The sequence below is a fragment of the Ursus americanus genome, chromosome X (genome assembly GCF_024610735.1).
Source record: "Ursus americanus isolate L20-20 chromosome X, mUrsAme1.1.p, whole genome shotgun sequence".
In the NCBI taxonomy this organism is placed as follows: domain Eukaryota; kingdom Metazoa; phylum Chordata; class Mammalia; order Carnivora; family Ursidae; genus Ursus; species Ursus americanus.
Window position 1 is genome coordinate 61,540,880 of NC_142164.1, and position 19,371 is coordinate 61,560,250.

Consider the following 19,371-nt stretch of genomic DNA (forward strand, 5'->3'; position numbering starts at 1 on the left):
TGGCCTCACATATTTACTCCCCCCATTTTTTTGGGTGAGAGCATTTAAGTTTTACTCTTTCAGCAAATTTTAATTATACAGTACAGTGTTATCAGCTCTACTTACCATGTAATAAATTAGAATCTCAGACCTTACTCATCTTATAACTGAATGCTTATACTGTTTCACCTCTTTTTTAAGATAATAATTTAATTAACATGTACCAAAGTAACATTGCCATTGTAAAGCTAAGGCTCAATAAGTTTATCAAGTATTTGTCTGAAAGTTCTGTGGTTTTTTTATCATCAGAGAACTTTAAGCTGGTGAATAGTATTGCAACAGATTTTTAAGAGGGTTGCTTTGGAATAGCTAAAACAACAGTTTCAGATGCTTAACATTGTGATTTGTTCATGAGGAAATAAATTTTTAAAAAATTAAAGCTTGACATGAAGAATAAATACATTTGTTATTTCCATGTAAATAATTTAGTGATATTTTTAAAAATGTTTTACTTTGGAATAATTTTTTTACAGAAAATTTGAAATGAGAGTAAAAAAAAAAGTTCCCATATTCCATGCATGGAGATTTCCCACTGTTAACATTTTACATTGCCATGGTAGATTTGTCAAAACTAAGAAATTGATACATTGTTGGTATATGTTAACTAAATTCCAAGTATATTTGAATTTCACCATTTTTCATGTCCACATTATATTCCAGGATCTGATCTAGGGTGTACCACACTACATTTAATTGTCATGTCTCCACAGTCTTGTCTGGTCTACGAGAACTTCTCAGTCTTTATTTTTCATTATCTTGTCAGTCTTGAGTGTTGTGGACGTATTCTATAGAATGTTCACTAGTCTGTATTTGTTGTTTTTCTTATAATTAGACTGGAGTTATAGGTTTTTGAAAACATTTACCAGAGGTGAAATACCTTTCTCATCACATCATATCCAGGGTACATTAGATCTACTATTTTCACCTGTCTCTACTCTGTTCTTTGGAAGTCAGTCACAGAATATAGCTTATCCAAGTTGGGGGAAGGCAGAAATTAAGCTTTGTCTCCCTTAGTGGCCATTATCTGCACATAAAATTTGGAGTTTTTCTTTGTGTGTGAGTGAGTAGAGATAAACTTGATTTCATCATGGTATCTTCGAGTCAAATCCAGTATCATAGTGTTCATTTTCACCTTTGTTAATCTGTTACTTACTTTTCCAACTATGAGAATCCTGGTTCCAGCTATACTGCCATCCATTTATTTATTTGTCCAGACTCATTATACATGTAAAGTAATTTCAGAATTGTTAGCCTGTACACACTCTGTGAGAAACAAATTTACCAACTATAGTACAGTGTTTATAGGATTGTTTTTGTCTACGGCTTTATAGTTTATAGTTAAAATATTTTCTAAACTCACTTAGGTCAGTTCCTTTGTTTTATTATTTGGATGCATTGAAGTTTATTCTCCGTAATGTAGAGTTTATTGGGGTTTGACAAATGAATAATCTGTTTATAACCTTATTACTATACTTGCCTTTTTTGTTTAACTCATAGCACAGTTACTTACTTTAAGTCATGCTAAGCATTTATTCATTGTGGTAGCTTGAATATTAATCTACATTATCCCACATTTTAATTTAATGAATAGAGTTTATTGTGGTAAAAATACACATAACATAAAATCCATTTAATCATTTTAAAGTTTATAATTCTGTGGCATTTAGTATACTCCCAGTGTTATGTAGTGTGATATCACAACTATTCTCTTGAACTCCACAGCATGTTCATCACCTCAAAAAGAAATTCGGTACCCATTAGCAGTCATTTTCAAATGCCCTATCCCCTGGAAACTACCAATGTACTCTTTGTCTCAGTGGATTTGCCTTTTCTGGACATTTTGTAAAAATATTTCTGGACATTTTGTAAAAGTGAAATCATATAATATCTGACTTTTTTAACTTAGCATAAGGCTTTCAAGCTTTATTTGTGTTGTAGCATGTTACCAGTTCTTCAATTCTTTATGCAGGCACACAATATTAATTCAAGGTTCTGTTTGATTTAAACAATAAATTAGACCTGACTATGTAATTATATAAAATAATGACAAATTTCCATGGTGTATTGAACTATTTCAGTCAGGCTTAATTTTTGAACAGGAGAACTTTTCTCCAAGCCTCTTGCTAAATCCCTTTTCTTCTACTCTCCAGAGCCTCATGACTGCATTCTCCCTGTACTTTCTCTAGAATGATTTCTATGATAGCTATTTTCAAATCCTACCACCTCATTGGAATGAGGTTTTCCAGAAAATACATTTCCAAGATTATTAAAACTTATTTCTTTTAAACATTAAAGATTTTAAAACTTTTTAATTCTAGAATGTTATATACATTCCAATTGTAGTAAACAGAATATGAATAACACCTTTTAGCTTTTTTGTTGACTCAGGGTTTTTTGTGAGTATATTTCCTTTTATTCTTTCTTCCTACTTTTATTCCCTCTGATATCCTTACTAAGGATAGGACCCCCTTTCCTTTCTTTGCCACGCTAATAAATAGTTCTTTTTAAGTTAAATTATAAAAGCAGTACATGTTCTTGAGCAAAATACAAACAGAAGGAAAAGGTGTATATTAAAAAGTAAAAGTTACCTTCCTTCTGTCTCACTGTTTCATGTATATCCTTCCAGAAATTTTTTGTGTTTATGCAAATAAGCATATATTTTTTGAGATATAATTGACATATAGCATTATAGTAGTTTCAGGTGTACAGCATAATGATTTAATATATGTATATATTGCAAAATGATCACCATAATAAGTCCAGTTAACATCCCATCACACACATAATTATAATTTTTTTCTTGTGATGAGAACTTTTAATATTTAATCTCAGCAACTTTTAATTATATAATACAGTATTGTTATTTATGATTGTCATGCTGTATATTACATCCACAGGACTTATTTATCTTATAACTGGAATTTTGTAACTTTTGACCATCTTTACCTGTTTCACTCATCCTGACCACCTGCCTCTGGCAACCACCAATTTATTTTCTGTATGTATGAGTTTGTTTTATTTTGTTTTTAGATTCCACATAAGTGAAATCTTAGAGTTTTTGCCTTTTTTGTCTGATTTATTTCGCTTGACATAACGCCCTCAAGATACATTCATCTTGTCACAAATGGCAGGTTTTGCTTTTTTATGGCTGAATAATATACCATTGTATATATATACTCCACATTTTCTTTATCCATTCATCTGTCAGTGGACATTTAGGTTGTTTCCCTGTCTTGGCTATTGCAAATAATGCTGCAGTGAGCTTGGTAGTTTAGATACTTCTTTGAGATAATGGTTTTGTTTCCTTGGATATATACTCAGAGCTAGAGATGCTGGTTCATGTGGTAGTTCTACTTTTTAATTTTTGAGGAGCCTTCATAGTGCTTGCACCAGTTTACATTCTTACCAGTGGTGCAGTAGGGTTTCCTTCTCTCCACATCCTCACCAGAACTTGTTACCTCTTGTCCTTTTGAGAACAGCCATTCAAAGATATGAGGTGATACCTCATTGTGGTTTTGATTTGCATTTTCCTGATGATTAGTGATACTGAGGTTTTTTTCATGTACCTGTTGCCCATATGCATGTCTTCTTTGGAAAATTCTCTAATCAGATCCTTTGTCCACTTCTTAATCATATTGTGTGGGTTTTTTTTTTTCAAGCATGTATTTTATATTGCATTGTTTAGAAGCCCAAGACTACTCTCAGGTTCAGTAATTTACTAGGACTCAGAACTCAGAAAAGTTGTTGTACTCATGATTATGTGTTATTAGAGTGAAAGGATACAAATTAAAATCAGCAACAGGAAAAGGCACATAGGGTGGGGTCCAGGAGAGTTCCAAGGCTGATCTGTCAGTGGAATTCTGCACACAGCAGTTACTTCTCCCAGCAATGATACATAACAATAAGTATAGAGTGTTGCTAACCAAGTACACTTACACAAGCCATGGTGTTTAGAGTTTGGACTTGGTCACATAGACATGTTTGACCACCCATGTGAGTGATCATCGTGATCACTTAGTGACCACCCATGTGAGTGATCTTTAGCCCCCTCCAAAGATCAAGAAGATGCCATATGGCCCAAAAGCCCCACTGCCCCCATAAATCACCTCGTTAGACGATCTTGTTTGTGTCCCAAGCCATCCAGGTAAACAAAGACCATCTTCTCAGGCAGGACATTCCAAGTTTAGAGGTTACCTCCCAGGTGCTGAAGGCAAAGGCCTAACCTATCTTTGGGCAGGGTTAGTCCTTTACTACATATGTGTATACATAGATAAAATCACCCTGTTTGAGCTAGGTTTTTTTTTAAAGATTTTATTTATTTGACAGAAAATTCAAGCAGAGGGAATTGCAGGCAGAGGGAGAGGGAGAAGCAGACTCCCTGCTGAGCAAGAAGCCCAGTGCAGGGCTCAATCCCAGGACCCTGGGTTCATGACCCGAGCAGAAGGCAGACGTTTAACTGACTGGGCCACCCACGTGCCCCAGAGGTGGTTGTTTAAATACAAATAGTATCATAATATAGATTCTGCAACTTGCTTTTTATTTAATAATGTATTTGGCATATATTTCCAGGTTAGTGCATAGAGATCTATATCATTAATTTTAGTTCTGTAACATTCCATTATAGTTTTATTAATGCCCTTTGAGAAGATTTTAGGTTGTTTTCAGTTTTCTACCAAAACAAGCAGTGCTTCAGGGAATATTTTATATATCTTTGGATACTTGGGGAAGCATCCCTTTAGGATAAATTCCCAGAAATTGAAATATGGGTCAAAGGGTATATACATTTTACATTTTAATAGATATTGTAAGTTGTCTTCCAAAATGTCTGATAGTAATTTAGACTCTCACAAACATTGTATAAGAGTACCTGTTTTACCGTACCCTCATGAACAGTGAATATGGTGGTGAAAATCATTTAAGTCACGTGAAAAAGGCAATTTTTCTCTTTAGAAAACTTTTTAGGATTCACAAAACCAGTATGTGCTCTTTTAATACAAAGCTAGGTATAGATTTTGGTTTTTGCCAAGGAATTGTTGAAAAGGAAAAACAAAGCTGGGGGCATCACAATGCTGGATTTCAAGTTGTACTACAAAGCTGTGATCACAAAGACAGCATGGTACTGGCACAAAAACAGATACATAGACCAATGGAACAGAATAGAGAACCCAGAAATGGACCCTCGGCTCTTTGGCAGCTAATCTTTGATAAAGCAGGAAAAAACATCCAGTGGAAAAAAGACAGTCTCTTCAATAAATGGTGCTGGGATAATTGGACAGCTACATGCAAAAGAATGAAACTTGACCACTCTTCTCACACCATACACAAAGATAAACTCCAAATGGATGAAAGACCTCGATGTGAGACAGGAATCCATCAAAATCCTAGAGGAGAACATAGGCAGCAACCTCTACGACATCGGCCGCAGCAACCTTTTTCATGACACATCTCCAAAGGCAAGAGAAACAAAAGAAAAAATGAACTTGTGGGACTTCATCAAAATAAAAAGCTTCTGCACAGCCAAGGAAACAGTCAAAAATCTAAGAGCCAACCCACGGAATGGGAGAATGTATTTGCAAATGACACTACAGATAAAAGACTGGTATCCAAGATCTACAAAGAACGTCTCAAACTCAATATGCGAGAAACAAATAAACAAATCAAAAAATGGGCAGAAGATATGAACAGATACTTTTCCAATGAAGACATACAAATGGCTAACAGACACATGAAAAAAATGTTCAAAATCATTAGCCATCAGGGAAATTCAAATCAAAACCACATTGATATACCACCTTACGCCAGTTAGAATGGCAAGAATAGACAAGGCAAGAAACAACAATTGCTGGAGAGGATGTGGAGGAAGGGGATCCCTCCTACATTGTTGGTGGGAATGCAAGTTGGTACAGCCACTCTGGAAAACAGTGTGGAGGTCCCTTAAAAAGTTAAAAATTGAGCTACCCTATGACCCAGCCATTGCACTACTGGGTATTTACCACAAAGATACAAAGGTAGTGAAGAGAAGGGCCATATGCACCCCAATGTTCATAGCAGCATTGTCCACAATAGCTAAATCGTGGAAGGAGGCGAGATGCCCTTCAATAGATGACTGGATTAAGAAGTTGTGGTCCATATATACAATGGAATATTAGCTATCAAAAAGAACGATTTCTCAACATTCGCTGCATCATGGACATCACTGGAGGAGATAATGCTAAGTGAAATAAGTCAAGCAGAGAAAGACAACTATCATATGGTTTCTCTCATCTATGGAACATAAGAACTAGGAAGATTGGTAGGGGAAGAAAGGGATAAAGAAAGGGTGGGTAATCAGAAGGGGGAATGAAGCATGAGAGACTATGGACTCTGAGAAGAAACTGAGGGCCTCAGAGGGGCAGGGGGTGGGGGAATGGGATAGGCTGGTGATGGGTAGTAAGGAGGGCACGTATTGCATGGTGCACTGGGTGTTATACGCAACTAATGAATCATGGAACTTTACAACAAAAACCAGGGATGTACTGTATGGTGACTAACATAATAAAAAATATTATTATAAAAAAAAGAAAGTATATAAGTAATTTTAAAAAGTCTTAATATTTGCATAGCCCCATCTGAATACTGATTAACAATTACATTATTTGATCAATGATACTGAAGCATTTACTTTTCAACTCATGTAGAAGATAAATTTTCTCTAATGTCTAACAGATGGGGAGTAATTTGACAACTGCTATTGTTGAAATCAGTATTTAAGTAGTATGTATGTATATTAACCAGCAAGCAAAGTATAAGCCATACTTTAGAAAACAATAGTATGTTATTTTAATAAAGTGTATGTATTTCTTTTGAAAGAGTCACTCTCAGCTGTAAAATCTTTTATAGCTTGCAAAGTGTTCTTCCCACCTACCCTGCACCCCATGGTCGTATAAGAATCAATTTAGCTGCCCTTTTATCAGTTAAATTTTCCCCCCGGCAAAGGGTGTTAGTTATTTGGAATATGTTAAGTGGGAGATACTGCAGAGTCTATTGTGATTTATTTTTATTTTTACTTTTTTAAGATTTTATTTATTTGAGAGAGAGAGAAAGAAAGAACACGAGTGGGAGGGGCAGAGGGAGAGGGAGAATCAGGGAGCCTGATCCCAGGACCCTGAGATCATGACCTGAGCCAAAGGCAGACACTTAACTGACTGAGCCACCTAGGCAGCCCTCTGTTGTGATTCATATTGTATTTCTTAAAATGTAAGTTTTGAAATTTGTCTTTTCATGTATATATAAATTGCTAGTCGTCTTAGGCAGTTGTGTTCACTTGATACACTAGTGCTGAAATATCTTTTTTTTTTTTAAAGATTTTATTTATTCATTCGACAGAGATAGAGACAGCCAGCGAGAGAGGGAACACAAGCAGGGGGAGTGGAAGAGGAAGAAGCAGGCTCCCAGTGGAGGAGCCTGACGTGGGGCTCGATCCCATAACGCCGGGATCACGCCCTGAGCCGAAGGCAGACGCTTAACCACTGTGCCACCCAGGCGCCCCTGAAATATATCTTTAGATACTGTTTTCCAATTACTAAAGATTCTATTTTTCAAATGCCTTAAATCTGTTGGGGGGATCTTTTTACTCTTTTGATTATTTTTATTTTTGTTTATTTTTGTTTCTTAGAGAATCTTAAGTATCATCTATAGTATTACTTTAATACTCTACTGTTGGGATACAATTAATACCAGTTAGTGCCACATTACAAAATACAGTAAATACAGCAGCAGATAAAATATGACTGTTCTTATGAGGATATTGTTTTATCTTCACACATGAGCAGCACTTTAAGGAGTTAACTTACTTGCTTAAATGGATTACATATTCAATTTGTATTTACATTTTAAATTTTATCATATACTAATTAAATGTTTTTTATACATTTTTTAGGCCCTGACTTTGTTGTTTGTGATGAAGGTCATATTTTGAAAAATGAAGCATCTGCTGTTTCAAAAGCTATGAATTCTATACGGTCAAGGAGGAGGATTATTTTAACAGGAACACCACTTCAAAATAACCTAATTGAGTGTGAGTTAATATCTGCAGTTATGCTGTAGAGTTGGCATTGCCTCAGATACGTTTTTGCCACTTTGCCATTTGCCTTTCTTCTGTCTAATATAGTCTCTGACTATGATCTGCGTAGGTCCATCTTAGTCTGCTGTGAAAGAATACCATATATTTCAAGTGGAATGCTTTATAAATATGAATGGTAAACCACAGTCAACAGGTGTGCTATTTTGAGTGTTCAAATATAAACATAGAATTTGAAATCTATGAAAATTATCAGAAGTCTTAATGATTGCTTTACAAATTCAGGAGATATTGTAACAAAATATATCTAATTTGCGGGGGTACTATAGGAAACTGAAAAGAAATGCTACATGTGAATGTTTTAGGAATATGGAGATGGGATAAGGAGAGCTGTGTTGAATCTATATCAGCATAGAATTTGTTGAGACAGGACAGATGATGTGAATCCAGATAACTTGTGAATTTCTCTTATTTTCATATGTGTGGTGATACTTAAGAGGGAACATGAGTTATTCAGCAAATGACAAATTGAAATTTCCTATTATAACCCGTTGTAATAGTTTTTGTTATTTTTATTTTTTCCATTCCTTTAGTGTATAGTAACGTAACTTTTTTATTATTTGTAAAACTGGTTATTATCTCGCTGTAACCTATATTTTATCTTTATTTTTATCAGTTCCAGTTTCCCCTTTTTCTCTTACTCCATTTGTAGAAGTGCTACTTCACATTGCAAAAACAATAAAATATTAGTTAGAAAAGTATTATGATACAGTGAAAAAGCAAACCAATGGTGTTTGCCAATGAAATTTATATCCATAGAGTATGTTATACTCCTGTGGAACTTTGCTCTAAGTGACAGTGCATGTAGAGTTCATTTCTAGTTCTTGATTCAAATGCACTTAGTTCTCATTATTATTCATGACTTTTTAAGGGCTGTGCTATAATGAGAATATGTTCTATTTTAATGTTAAAGTCTAAATACATATTCTTTAGAATTTTCTAAGATAGTCCCTTGGACCATATAAATATCAATTTTGACATAATAACTACTAATAAAATTATATTGAAACAGTGGAAAAAATGCTGTTTCACATTGTGGTCCAATGTCATATAGGGCAGCTGATAGCTCTATTAAGGGCTTCTGGAACGAGATCAGTTAATATAAAGTTTGATACAGTGGTTTATTACCTGATTTTATTATATTGGTTCAATATCTATGTATTTTTCACAAGATACCCTTGCTGACCATGAAATCATGGTTAGGATTATAGAATACTTGTTTTATTGTCTATATCTGTTATAGAGAATAGTGAATTAGAATAAAATGTTCTTAGGTGTTGTTTTTAAACATTCATGTCTAGAATTTAAGGATGGTTTTTATTTGAATTTCTCATCTGATTTAGGCAATCCAGTTCCAAAGCAGATTTAAAACCAAAATTTAGTCTGTACTCAATTTGCTATTCTTTCTTTGTAGCTTAATTCTAATGCTTCCATGGCCTGTGTTTTTGACATGAACATTTTATCAGAGAATTTAGCCATTATTACTATTGTCTTCTCTCTTAGATCATTGCATGGTTAACTTTATCAAGGAAAATTTGCTGGGATCCATTAAGGAGTTCAGGAATCGGTTTATAAATCCAATCCAAAATGGTCAGTGCGCAGATTCTACCATGGTAGATGTCAGAGTGATGAAAAAGCGTGCTCACATTCTCTATGAGATGTTAGCTGGATGTGTTCAGGTACAAATACATTCCATATAACAAAATATTGTTACTCTTGTAATCCCAAAATGTTTTCTAAATTGAATTATTTTGTGTTTTCTTTCCCCTTTTTTCAGTATATAGTTTTATAGTTAAATCTCCTTGCATTGTCTTCAAAAGTCTTTGAAACTTGAACTTTAAAAAAAGAGTTCCATTTATAGCATAATCGATTAATTCACTTGCTAAGTGTATAGCTTCATATTACAATATATTAATGTTTAGATTCCTCATTTTTAAGATAGGGGGTATGTAAAAGGAACATGGCTTTTACGATTAAGAAATTTCTATGCTCACCCTAATTTTATGGTAGAGTGGCCTAAACCTCACTTACTTGAAATAGTTGTAGGAAAGGCAATTATGAATTGTGGAGGAGCCATTTTTAATGTAATCCTGAAGAAACGGTGTAATTACTTTGAAGTCATACACTAATCTGAATGGGTTAATAGTGTTTACATACAGATACTTAGTGAATCTGTATTAATGAGTAGGTAAGTATGTAGAGATTGAGCCAGCAGTTAGTAGATCTCAAAATCTGCACTTTTTCTTTAGACACTAGATACTAATTGTAGCCACAAAGATGAAACAAATAAGGTGGGCTGTCCTTCTGACTGGATATTCTACCATCATATAAGGCAGTCATCCTTTTTGTTCAGGTTAGCCACAGGTACTAGCAAGTCCTCTGTTTCTGTATTGCTGCTACTACCTAGACAGTATTTTCCTGGTTTAGGTAGTCATATGTACCTAGCACATTAGTGTTCTTTCTTTCTTGTTCCTATAATCAAATGGTATCAAGAGTGCTTATACATGTTTTGCTTTCTCATCTGGGTAAATGGTTTCCCTAAAGTTATGTGTTATCCTCTGGCATAATGGCACATCTTACCTAAAGGACAAATCAGACAGGATCAGACGTTGATTCATTGCTTTTAGTGTATGATTAAAGCAAGTCTTTTTTCCTAACACTGCTTACTGTATCCCCTATACACTTTTATTCTTTTTTTGCTTGTTTTTCTATATAGAGGAGACCATTTGAAAAAATAAATTACACACTTGGTAATATGACTACTTCAATTTAAAACCTGCCTGGTGTGTTGCAGCGTCCTTTTACCAGTGCATCATATCGCGTAGTCATAGGGAAATACATTAACTACAATCATATAGTGTTGATTATGTGAGTAAAGAGGCTAACTATGTTTAAGAAAATGTTTTCTTGTATGTTTGGTACCTGTTTATTTATGTGTATCTTTTAGTTGGAAGCAATGATGATTCTTAGAGCAGTCAATTCCTGTCATATATTTAGGTTAACTAATTTCATTCTCTTTCTTGTTAATTACAGAGGAAAGATTATACAGCATTAACAAAGTTCTTGCCTCCAAAACATGAATATGTACTAGCTGTGAGAATGACTCCTATTCAGTGCAAGCTCTATCAGTACTACTTAGATCACTTAACAGGTAACAGATACACTTACTGTTTTTATCTTCAAAAGACATTCTTTTTCTGATGAGTGTTGTTTTAGTAATTTTACCGTGTAAGTCGTTCTTTTTCAGTTGTGCATTTAGATAAAATGGATATGTTCGTTTTGTAAAAGCACAAAATATTTCTAATTTTAAAAACACTGTATTGTCAAACTAAACCAGGCAACAAACTGGTGAAAAAACATGTACAGTATATTGGAATAATGCCCTTAATTTGTAAAGAGCTTTTATTTCAGGAAAATTATTAGTGTAAATAAATCCATAAAAGAAAATATATAGATTAGACAAGTTTGAACAAGTGAAAAAACAAGTTCATTTATCACATTGAAAATTTAATATTTATACATAGCAAATATTGGTACATGTATATACCACATATTTGGTACAAAACTAAAATACTGGTACCTATGGCATTTGTTCAAAACTCCATTTAGGCATTGAACACGGGGAGATAGCTATCCCACCCTAACATTTTGTTTAGCTTTGTTTACACTTGCAGTGAATGACGGGTACTTTTTATTTTCTTTCTGTCTACCTTTTGTTCTGATTATCTTTATTAAAATGTTATTCTTTGTTGAATCTAATAATTAAAAATTGTGACTTGTATTTTTATTAAAAAAAAGAAGGAAAATATATAAAATTCCAGTATATTATTTAAAAAAATGAACCACAATGATAAAAGGCATATAAATCAAATCCATGAAATCATTTCTCATTTATCAAATGGACAAAGGTTAAAGGAAAAGAAGCAAAATACAAGGCAGGACATATAATATGCTCCCAGCATTATAGTAAAAATATACACAAATGCTTAAAATACACCAAAATGCTAACAGAAATTTTTTTGGGTGGATTCATTATGAGGATCTTTTAGATTGTTTCTTATTCTTTTCTATGGGCTTTTAAAAAACAATGAGTAGTTATTATCTTACCATCAGTAAATTCATGTGTCTGTGTGTGTGTGTATCTGTGACTGTATGCCCAGGGTTGTCTCTGTTCACAGAGCAAAACCTAGCCTCTTTTTGGTCTGGAGTGAGATTTCTTGTTAGTCACCTTATTCTGATACTTTCCTCAAGTGATATGTCAGGTTTATTTAGGGGATACAGGTTAGAAAGTACCCATTGCCATTGTGGATAAAATAAATTATGAAAAATAATAGGGGGTGGAAGTATGTACATGCATCTTAATACCTCATTTCACATCACTAGTTACAGTGATACACCTCATAACAGCAGTGCATTTTAGAGAATAGAATAATGATGATGGTTCTCAAGAATGATTTTGCTTTGGGGAAAACAGAATTTGAATGTTAGCATTTTACATAACTGCTTTTTTTGCTATATCATAAACACAGATTTTTAGTGACTTTTAGATGAAAATCACTTGTAATAAGGCACACATTTTCATTTGTATATCAGTCAGAAACTGTTAGATTTATTGTACCATCGTGTTTTGGATGACAGAAATTGGAGACGTGATTAAGTAACCAAATGTGGTCATCCCAATGGGAGAGCTACTGTGTAGTTTGGAAAGTCCAGAGCTAGCTTTCATTAATATCTGAGTAATAAAGGGGACTAAATTTGGCATTTAATTTAATATTTTTTCATTTAAAATTTTGTTTTATCTTCGAGAAAATGTCAGCTACAGTGTTTTCAAATATTAGAGAATCACTTGTCTTTAATAACCAATAGCAAAATGTTAATAACTTGTACATAGATCTTAAAGTGTGTATTTTTGAGGGTAATGCAGCATTTAAGAACTAAGGGGCCCTCATTCGTTGTGATTTTAATTGATGGCAAATATCTAAAGTACTAACTATTAAAAGCATCTAAACTCTGTAAAGTAACAATTTTTTTAAGTTTTTATTTAAATTCTAGTTAGTTAACATGTAGTGGAATATTGGTTTCAGGAGTAGAATTTAGTGATTCATCACATACATATAACACCCAGTGCTCATCACAAGTGATCTCCTTAAAAAAACAAAAAGAAAAACAAAAAACAAAAACAACCCCCAAAACCCCAAAAAACAAATGCTCTCCCTAATACCCATCACACATTTAGCTCATCCCCTGCCCACCTCCCCTCCAGCAACCCTCAGTTTCTTCTCAGTAGTTAAGAGTCTCTTATGGTTTGCCTTCCTCTGTTTATTTCTCTTTCCCTTCCTCTATGTTCATCTCTTTTGTTTCTTAAGTTCTACATATGAGTGAAATCATAGTATTTGTCTTTCTCTAACTTATTTCACTTAGCAATACACTCTAGCTCCATCCACATCCTTGCAGATGGTAAGATTTCATTCTTTGTTATGGCTGAGTAATATCTATCGTATATGTACACATCTTTATGCATTCATCAGTTGATGGATGTTTGGGCTCTTTCCAAAATTTGGCTACTGTTGATAATGCTGCTACAAAGATCAGGGTGCATGTGCCCCTTCGAATCAGCATTTCTGTATCCTTTGGGTAAATATATAGTAGTTTAATTGCTGCGCTATAGGGTTGTTCTACTTTTAGCAATTTAAAGAACCTCCATACTGTTTTCCAGAGTGGTTACACCAGTTTACATTCCCACCAACCTGTTGTTTCCTATGTTGTTAATTTTAGCCATGTTGAGAGGTGTGAGATGGAATCTCATCGTGGTTTTGATTTGTATTTCCCTGGTGATGAGTGATGTTGAGCATCTTTTTATGTGTCTGTTAGCCATCTGTATATCTTCCTTGGAAAAACATCTATTAATGTCTTCTGCCCATTTCTTGATCATTTTTGTGGGGGTGTTGAGTTTGTTCTTTATAGATTTTGGATAGTAACCCTTTATCAGATATGTCATGTGCAGATATTTTCTCCCATACCATAGGCTGCTTTTTAGTTTTGTTGATTGTTTCCTTTGCTGTACAGAAGCTTTTTATCTTTTTTTTAAGATTTATTTACTTATTTTAGAGAGACAGAGAACACTAGAAGGGGAAGGGTCTGGGGGAGAGGAAGAGACAGAATCCCAAGCAGGCTCCACGCTGAGCATGGAGCCGGACATGGGGCTTGATCTCATGACCCTGAGATTATGACCTGAGCCAAAACCCAAGAGTTGGACATTTAACCAGCTGACTACCCACATGCCTCAAAAAGCTTTTTATCTTGATGATGTCCCAATAGTTCACTTTTGCTTTTGTTTCCCCTTGTCTCCAGAGATGTGTCTAGTAAGAAGTTGCTACAGCCAAGGTCAAAGAGTTTGCTGCCTATGTTCTTCCGTAGGATTGTGATAGTTTCCTGTCTCATATTTAGGTCTTTCATCCATTTTGAGTTTATTTTTGTGTATGGTGGAAAACAGTGGTCCAATTTCATTCTTCTACATGTAGCTGTCCAGTTTTCCCAGCAGCATTTGTTGAAGAGACTGTCTTTTTTCCATTGAATATTCTTTTCTGCTTTGTCTAAGATTACTTGAACATATAGTTGTGGGTCCATTTGTAGGTTTTCTATTCTGTTCCATTGATCTTTGTGCCTTTTTTTTTTTTACCCATACCATACTGTCTTGATGGACTACAGCTTTGTTATATACCTTGAAGTCAGATTTTTGATGCCTCCAGCTTTGTTTTTCATTTTCAGGATTGCTTTGGCTCTTCAGGGTCTTTTGTGGTTCCATACAAATTTTAGGATTGTTTGTTCTAGCTCTAGGAAAAATGCTAGTGGTATCGTGACAGGGATTGCATTGAATGCATAGATTGCTTTGGGTAGTATAGACATTTTAACAATGTTTTTTCTTTGAATCCATGAGAATGGAATGTTTTTCCATTTCTTTGTGTCTTCATTTTTTTTTCATTAGTGTTCTATAGTTTTCAGAGTACAAATCTTTTACCTCTTTGCTTAGGTTTATTCCTAGGTATCTTACGGGTTTTGCTGCAGTTGTAACTGGAATTGGTTCCTTGATTTCTCTTTCTGCTGCTTCATTATTGGTGTATAGAAATGCAACAGATTTTTGTATGTTCATTTTGTGTCCTGTGACTTTGCTGAATTCATGTATTGTAGCAATTTTTTGGTGGAGTCTTTCGGGTTTTCTATATAGAGTATCATATCATCTGTGAATAGTGACTTTGACTTCTTGCCAATTTTGGATGCCTTTTATTTCTTTTTATTGTCTCATTGGAAGAATGGGACTTCCAGTAATGTGTTAAATAATAATAGAGAGACTGCAAATCCCTCTCTTGTTCCTGACCTTGGAGGAAAAGCTTTCAGTATTTCCCAGTTGAGGATGATACGAGCTCTGGGTCTTTCCTATATGGCCTTTGATGTTGAGATATGTTCCCTCTGTCCCTGCTTTGTTGAGGGTTTTTATGAAGAATGGATGCTGTATTTTGTCAAATGCTTTTTGTGCATCTATTTAGAGGATCATATGGTTCCTATCCTTTCTTTTATTAATATTACAATATTAATAAAATAAAATTTCTTTTATTAATTTGATTAATGCGGTGTATCACATTGATTGATCTGTGAATATTGAACTACCCTTGTAGCCCAGGAATAAGTCCCACTTGATCATGGTGAATGATTCTTTCAGTGTACGTGTTGGATTCCATTTGCTAATATTTTGTTGAGAATTTTTGCATCCATGTTCATCGGGGATATTGGCTTGTACTTGTGTTTTATAGTGGTGTCTTTGTCTGGTTTTGGAAGCAGGGTAATGCTAGCCTCCTAGAATGATTTTGGAAGTTTTCCTTCCATTTCTATTTTTTGGACTAGTTTGAGAAGAATAGGTAATAACCCTTTTTTAAATATTTGGTAGAATTCCCTTGGGAAGCCAACTGATCCTGGACTTTTCTTTTTTTGGAGTTTTTTTTAGTACTGATTGAATTTCTTTGCTGTCTCTTGGTCTGTTCAAGTTTTCTGTCTTTTCCTGTTTTGGTTTTGGTAGTTTATATGCTCCTAGAAATTTATCCATTTCTTCCAGATTGCCCAATTTGCTGGCATATAATTTTTCATAGTATTCTCTTATAATTGTATTTTTGTAGTGGTGGTGGTTATTTCTCCTCCCTCACTTGTGATTTTATTTATTTGGGTTCTTTCTCTTTTCTTTTTGATAAGTCTGCTAGGGGTTAATCAATTTTATTAAAATTTTCAAAGAGCTCCTGGTTTCATTAATCTATTCTACTGTTTTGTTACTATATCATTTATTTCTGCTCTAGTATTTACTATTCCCCTTCCTCTGCTGCCTTAGGCTTTATTTGCTATTTCTTTTCTATCTCTTTGAGGTGTAAGGTTAGGTTTTATATTTGAGACTTTTCTTACTTCTTGAAGTAGGCCTGTATTGCTGTATTGCTGTATACCTCTCTTTTATGACTGCTTGTACTGCATCCCAAAGGTTTTGGACTGTCATATTTTCATTTTGATTTGCTTCCATGTATTTCTTTATTTCGCTTTTAATTTCCTAGTTAACCCATTGATTCTTTAGTAGCATATTCTTTAACCTCCATGTATTTGTGTTCTTTCCAAATTTTTTCTTGTGATTGACTTCACGTTTCATAGAATTGTGGTGAGAAAATATGTATGGTATGATCTAAATCTTTTGTACTTGTTGAGGCCTGATTTGTGACCCAGTATGTATTCTATTCTGGAGAGTGTTTCATGTTTAAAAGGAATGTGTATTATCCTGCTTTAGGATTAAATGTTCTGAATACATCTGTTAAGTCCATCTGGTCTAGTGTGTCATTCAAAGCCATTGTTTCCTTGTTGATTTTCTGCTTAGATGATTTGTCCATTGCTGTTAGTGGGGTTTTAAACTCCCCTACTGTTATTCTTTTGTTATCAATGAGTATCTTTGTGTTTGTTATTGATTTTTATATTTGGGTTCTCCCAAGTCTGCATAAATATTTACAATTGTTATATCTCCTTGTTGGATAGACCTCTTTATCATGATACAGTGCCCTTCTTCATCTCTTATTATAGTCTTTAGTTTAAAATCTAGTTTGTCTTCATTCAAAGAAGAAATAATACCTATTCTCCTGAAGCAGTGTCAAAAAAAAGAAACAGAAGGAAGACTACCAAACTCATTCTATGAGGCCACTATTACCTTGATCCCAAAACCAGGCAAAGACCCCATCAAAAAGGAGAATTACAGACCAATATCCCTGATGAATATGGATGCCCAAATTCTCAACAAGATCCTAGATAATAGGATCCAACAATACATTAAAAGGATTATCCATCATGACCAAATGGGATTCATCCCTGGAATGCAACGGTGGTTCAACATTCGCAAATTGATCAGTGTGATAGATCACATTAATAAGAGAAGAGACAAGAACCATATGATCCTCTCAGTTGATGCAGAAAAATCCTTTGACAAAATACAGCATCCTTTCCTGATTAAAACCCTTCAGAGTATAGGGACAGAGGGTAGATTCCTCAATTTCATAAAAACCATTGATGAAAAGCCTACAGCGAATATCATTCTCAATGGGGAAAAGCTGGAAGCCTTTCCCTTAAGATCAGGAACACGACAAAGATGCCCACTTTTGCCATTATTGTTCAACATAGTACTAGAAGTCCTAGCAACGGCAATCAGACAACAAAAAAGAGTAAAAGGTATTCAAATTGGCAAAGAAGAAGTTAAACTATCTCTCTTCGCAGATGACATGATACTTTATATGGAAAACCCAAAAGACTTCACCCCCAAATTACTAGAACTTATAGAGCAATTCAGTAATGTAGCGGGATACAAAATCAATGGTCCTAAATCAGTTGCATTTCTATACACGAACAATGAGACTGAAGAAAGAGAAATTAGGGAATCGATTCCATTTACAATAGCACGAAAAACCATAGGATACCTCAGAATAAACTTAATCAGAGAGGTAAGGCATCTATACTCTAGAATCTACAGAACACTGATGAAATACATTGAAGAAGACACAAAAAGATGGAAAAATATTCCATGCTCATGGGTTGTAAGAATATACATAGTTAAAATGTCTAATATACCCAGAGCAATCTACGCTTTCAGTGCCATCCCGATCAAAATACCGATGACATTTTTCAAAGAGCTGAAAGAAACAATCCTAAAATTTGTGTGGAACCAGAAAAGACCCTGAATCGCCAAGGAAATGTTGAAAAAGAAAAACAAAGCTGGGGGCATCACGTTGCTGGATTTCAAGCTATACTACAAAGCTGTGATCACAAAGACAGCATGGTACTGGCACAAAAACAGATATATAGACCAATGGAACAGAATAGAGAACCCAGAAATGGACCCTCAGCTCTTTGGGCAACTAATCTTTGATAAAGCAGGAAAAAACATCCAGTGGAAAAAAGACATTCTCTTCAATAAATGGTGCTGGGAAAATTGGACAGCTACATGCAAAAGAATGAAACTTGACCACTCTTCTCACACCATACACAAAGATAAACTCCAAGTGTATGAAAGACCTAGATGTGAGTCAGGAATCCATCAAAATCCTAGAGGCGAACATAGGCAGCAAACTCTTCAACATCGGCCACAGCAACTTTTTTCATGACACATCTCCAAAGGCAAGAGAAACGAAAGCAAAAATGAACTTTTGGCACTTCATCAAGATAAAAAGCTTCTGCACAGCGAAGGAAACAGTCAACAATACTAAGAGCCAACCCACGGAATGGGAGAATATATTTGCAAATGACACTACAGATAAAATGCTGGTACCCAAGGTCTATAAAGATCTTCTCAGACTCAATACATGAGAAACAAATAATCAAATTAAAAAATGGGCAGAAGGTATGAAGATACTTTTCCGATGAAGACATACAAATGACTTAACAGACACATGAAAAAATGTTCAAAATCATTAGCCATCAGGGAAATTCAAATCAAAACCACATTGAGATACCACCTTATGCCAGTTATCCTGGCAAAAATTGACAAGGCAAGAAACAACAAATGTTGGAGAGGATGTGGAGAAAGGGGAACCCTCTTACACTGTTGGTGGGAATGCAGGTTGGTACAGCCACTTTGGAAAACAGTGTGGAGGTCCCTCAAAAAATAATAGAGCTACCCTATGACCCAGCCATTGCACTGCTGGGTA

General features: G+C 34.6%; 1 protein-coding gene across 7 annotated transcripts in view; it reads left to right on the forward strand.

Annotated features, from left to right (window-relative positions):
* The window catches only part of ATRX (ATRX chromatin remodeler), a 331,172-nt gene that overhangs the window by 201,991 nt on the left and 109,810 nt on the right, over positions 1-19,371 (forward strand). For all 7 annotated transcript variants that reach the window (XM_087860258.1, XM_045801308.2, XM_045801311.2 and 4 more), the window contains 3 exons: positions 7,958-8,095; positions 9,662-9,837; positions 11,192-11,309. In XM_087860258.1, coding sequence (XP_087716384.1) covers positions 7,958-8,095; positions 9,662-9,837; positions 11,192-11,309 — 432 coding nt within the window. The remainder of the gene's footprint in view (positions 1-7,957; positions 8,096-9,661; positions 9,838-11,191; positions 11,310-19,371) is intronic.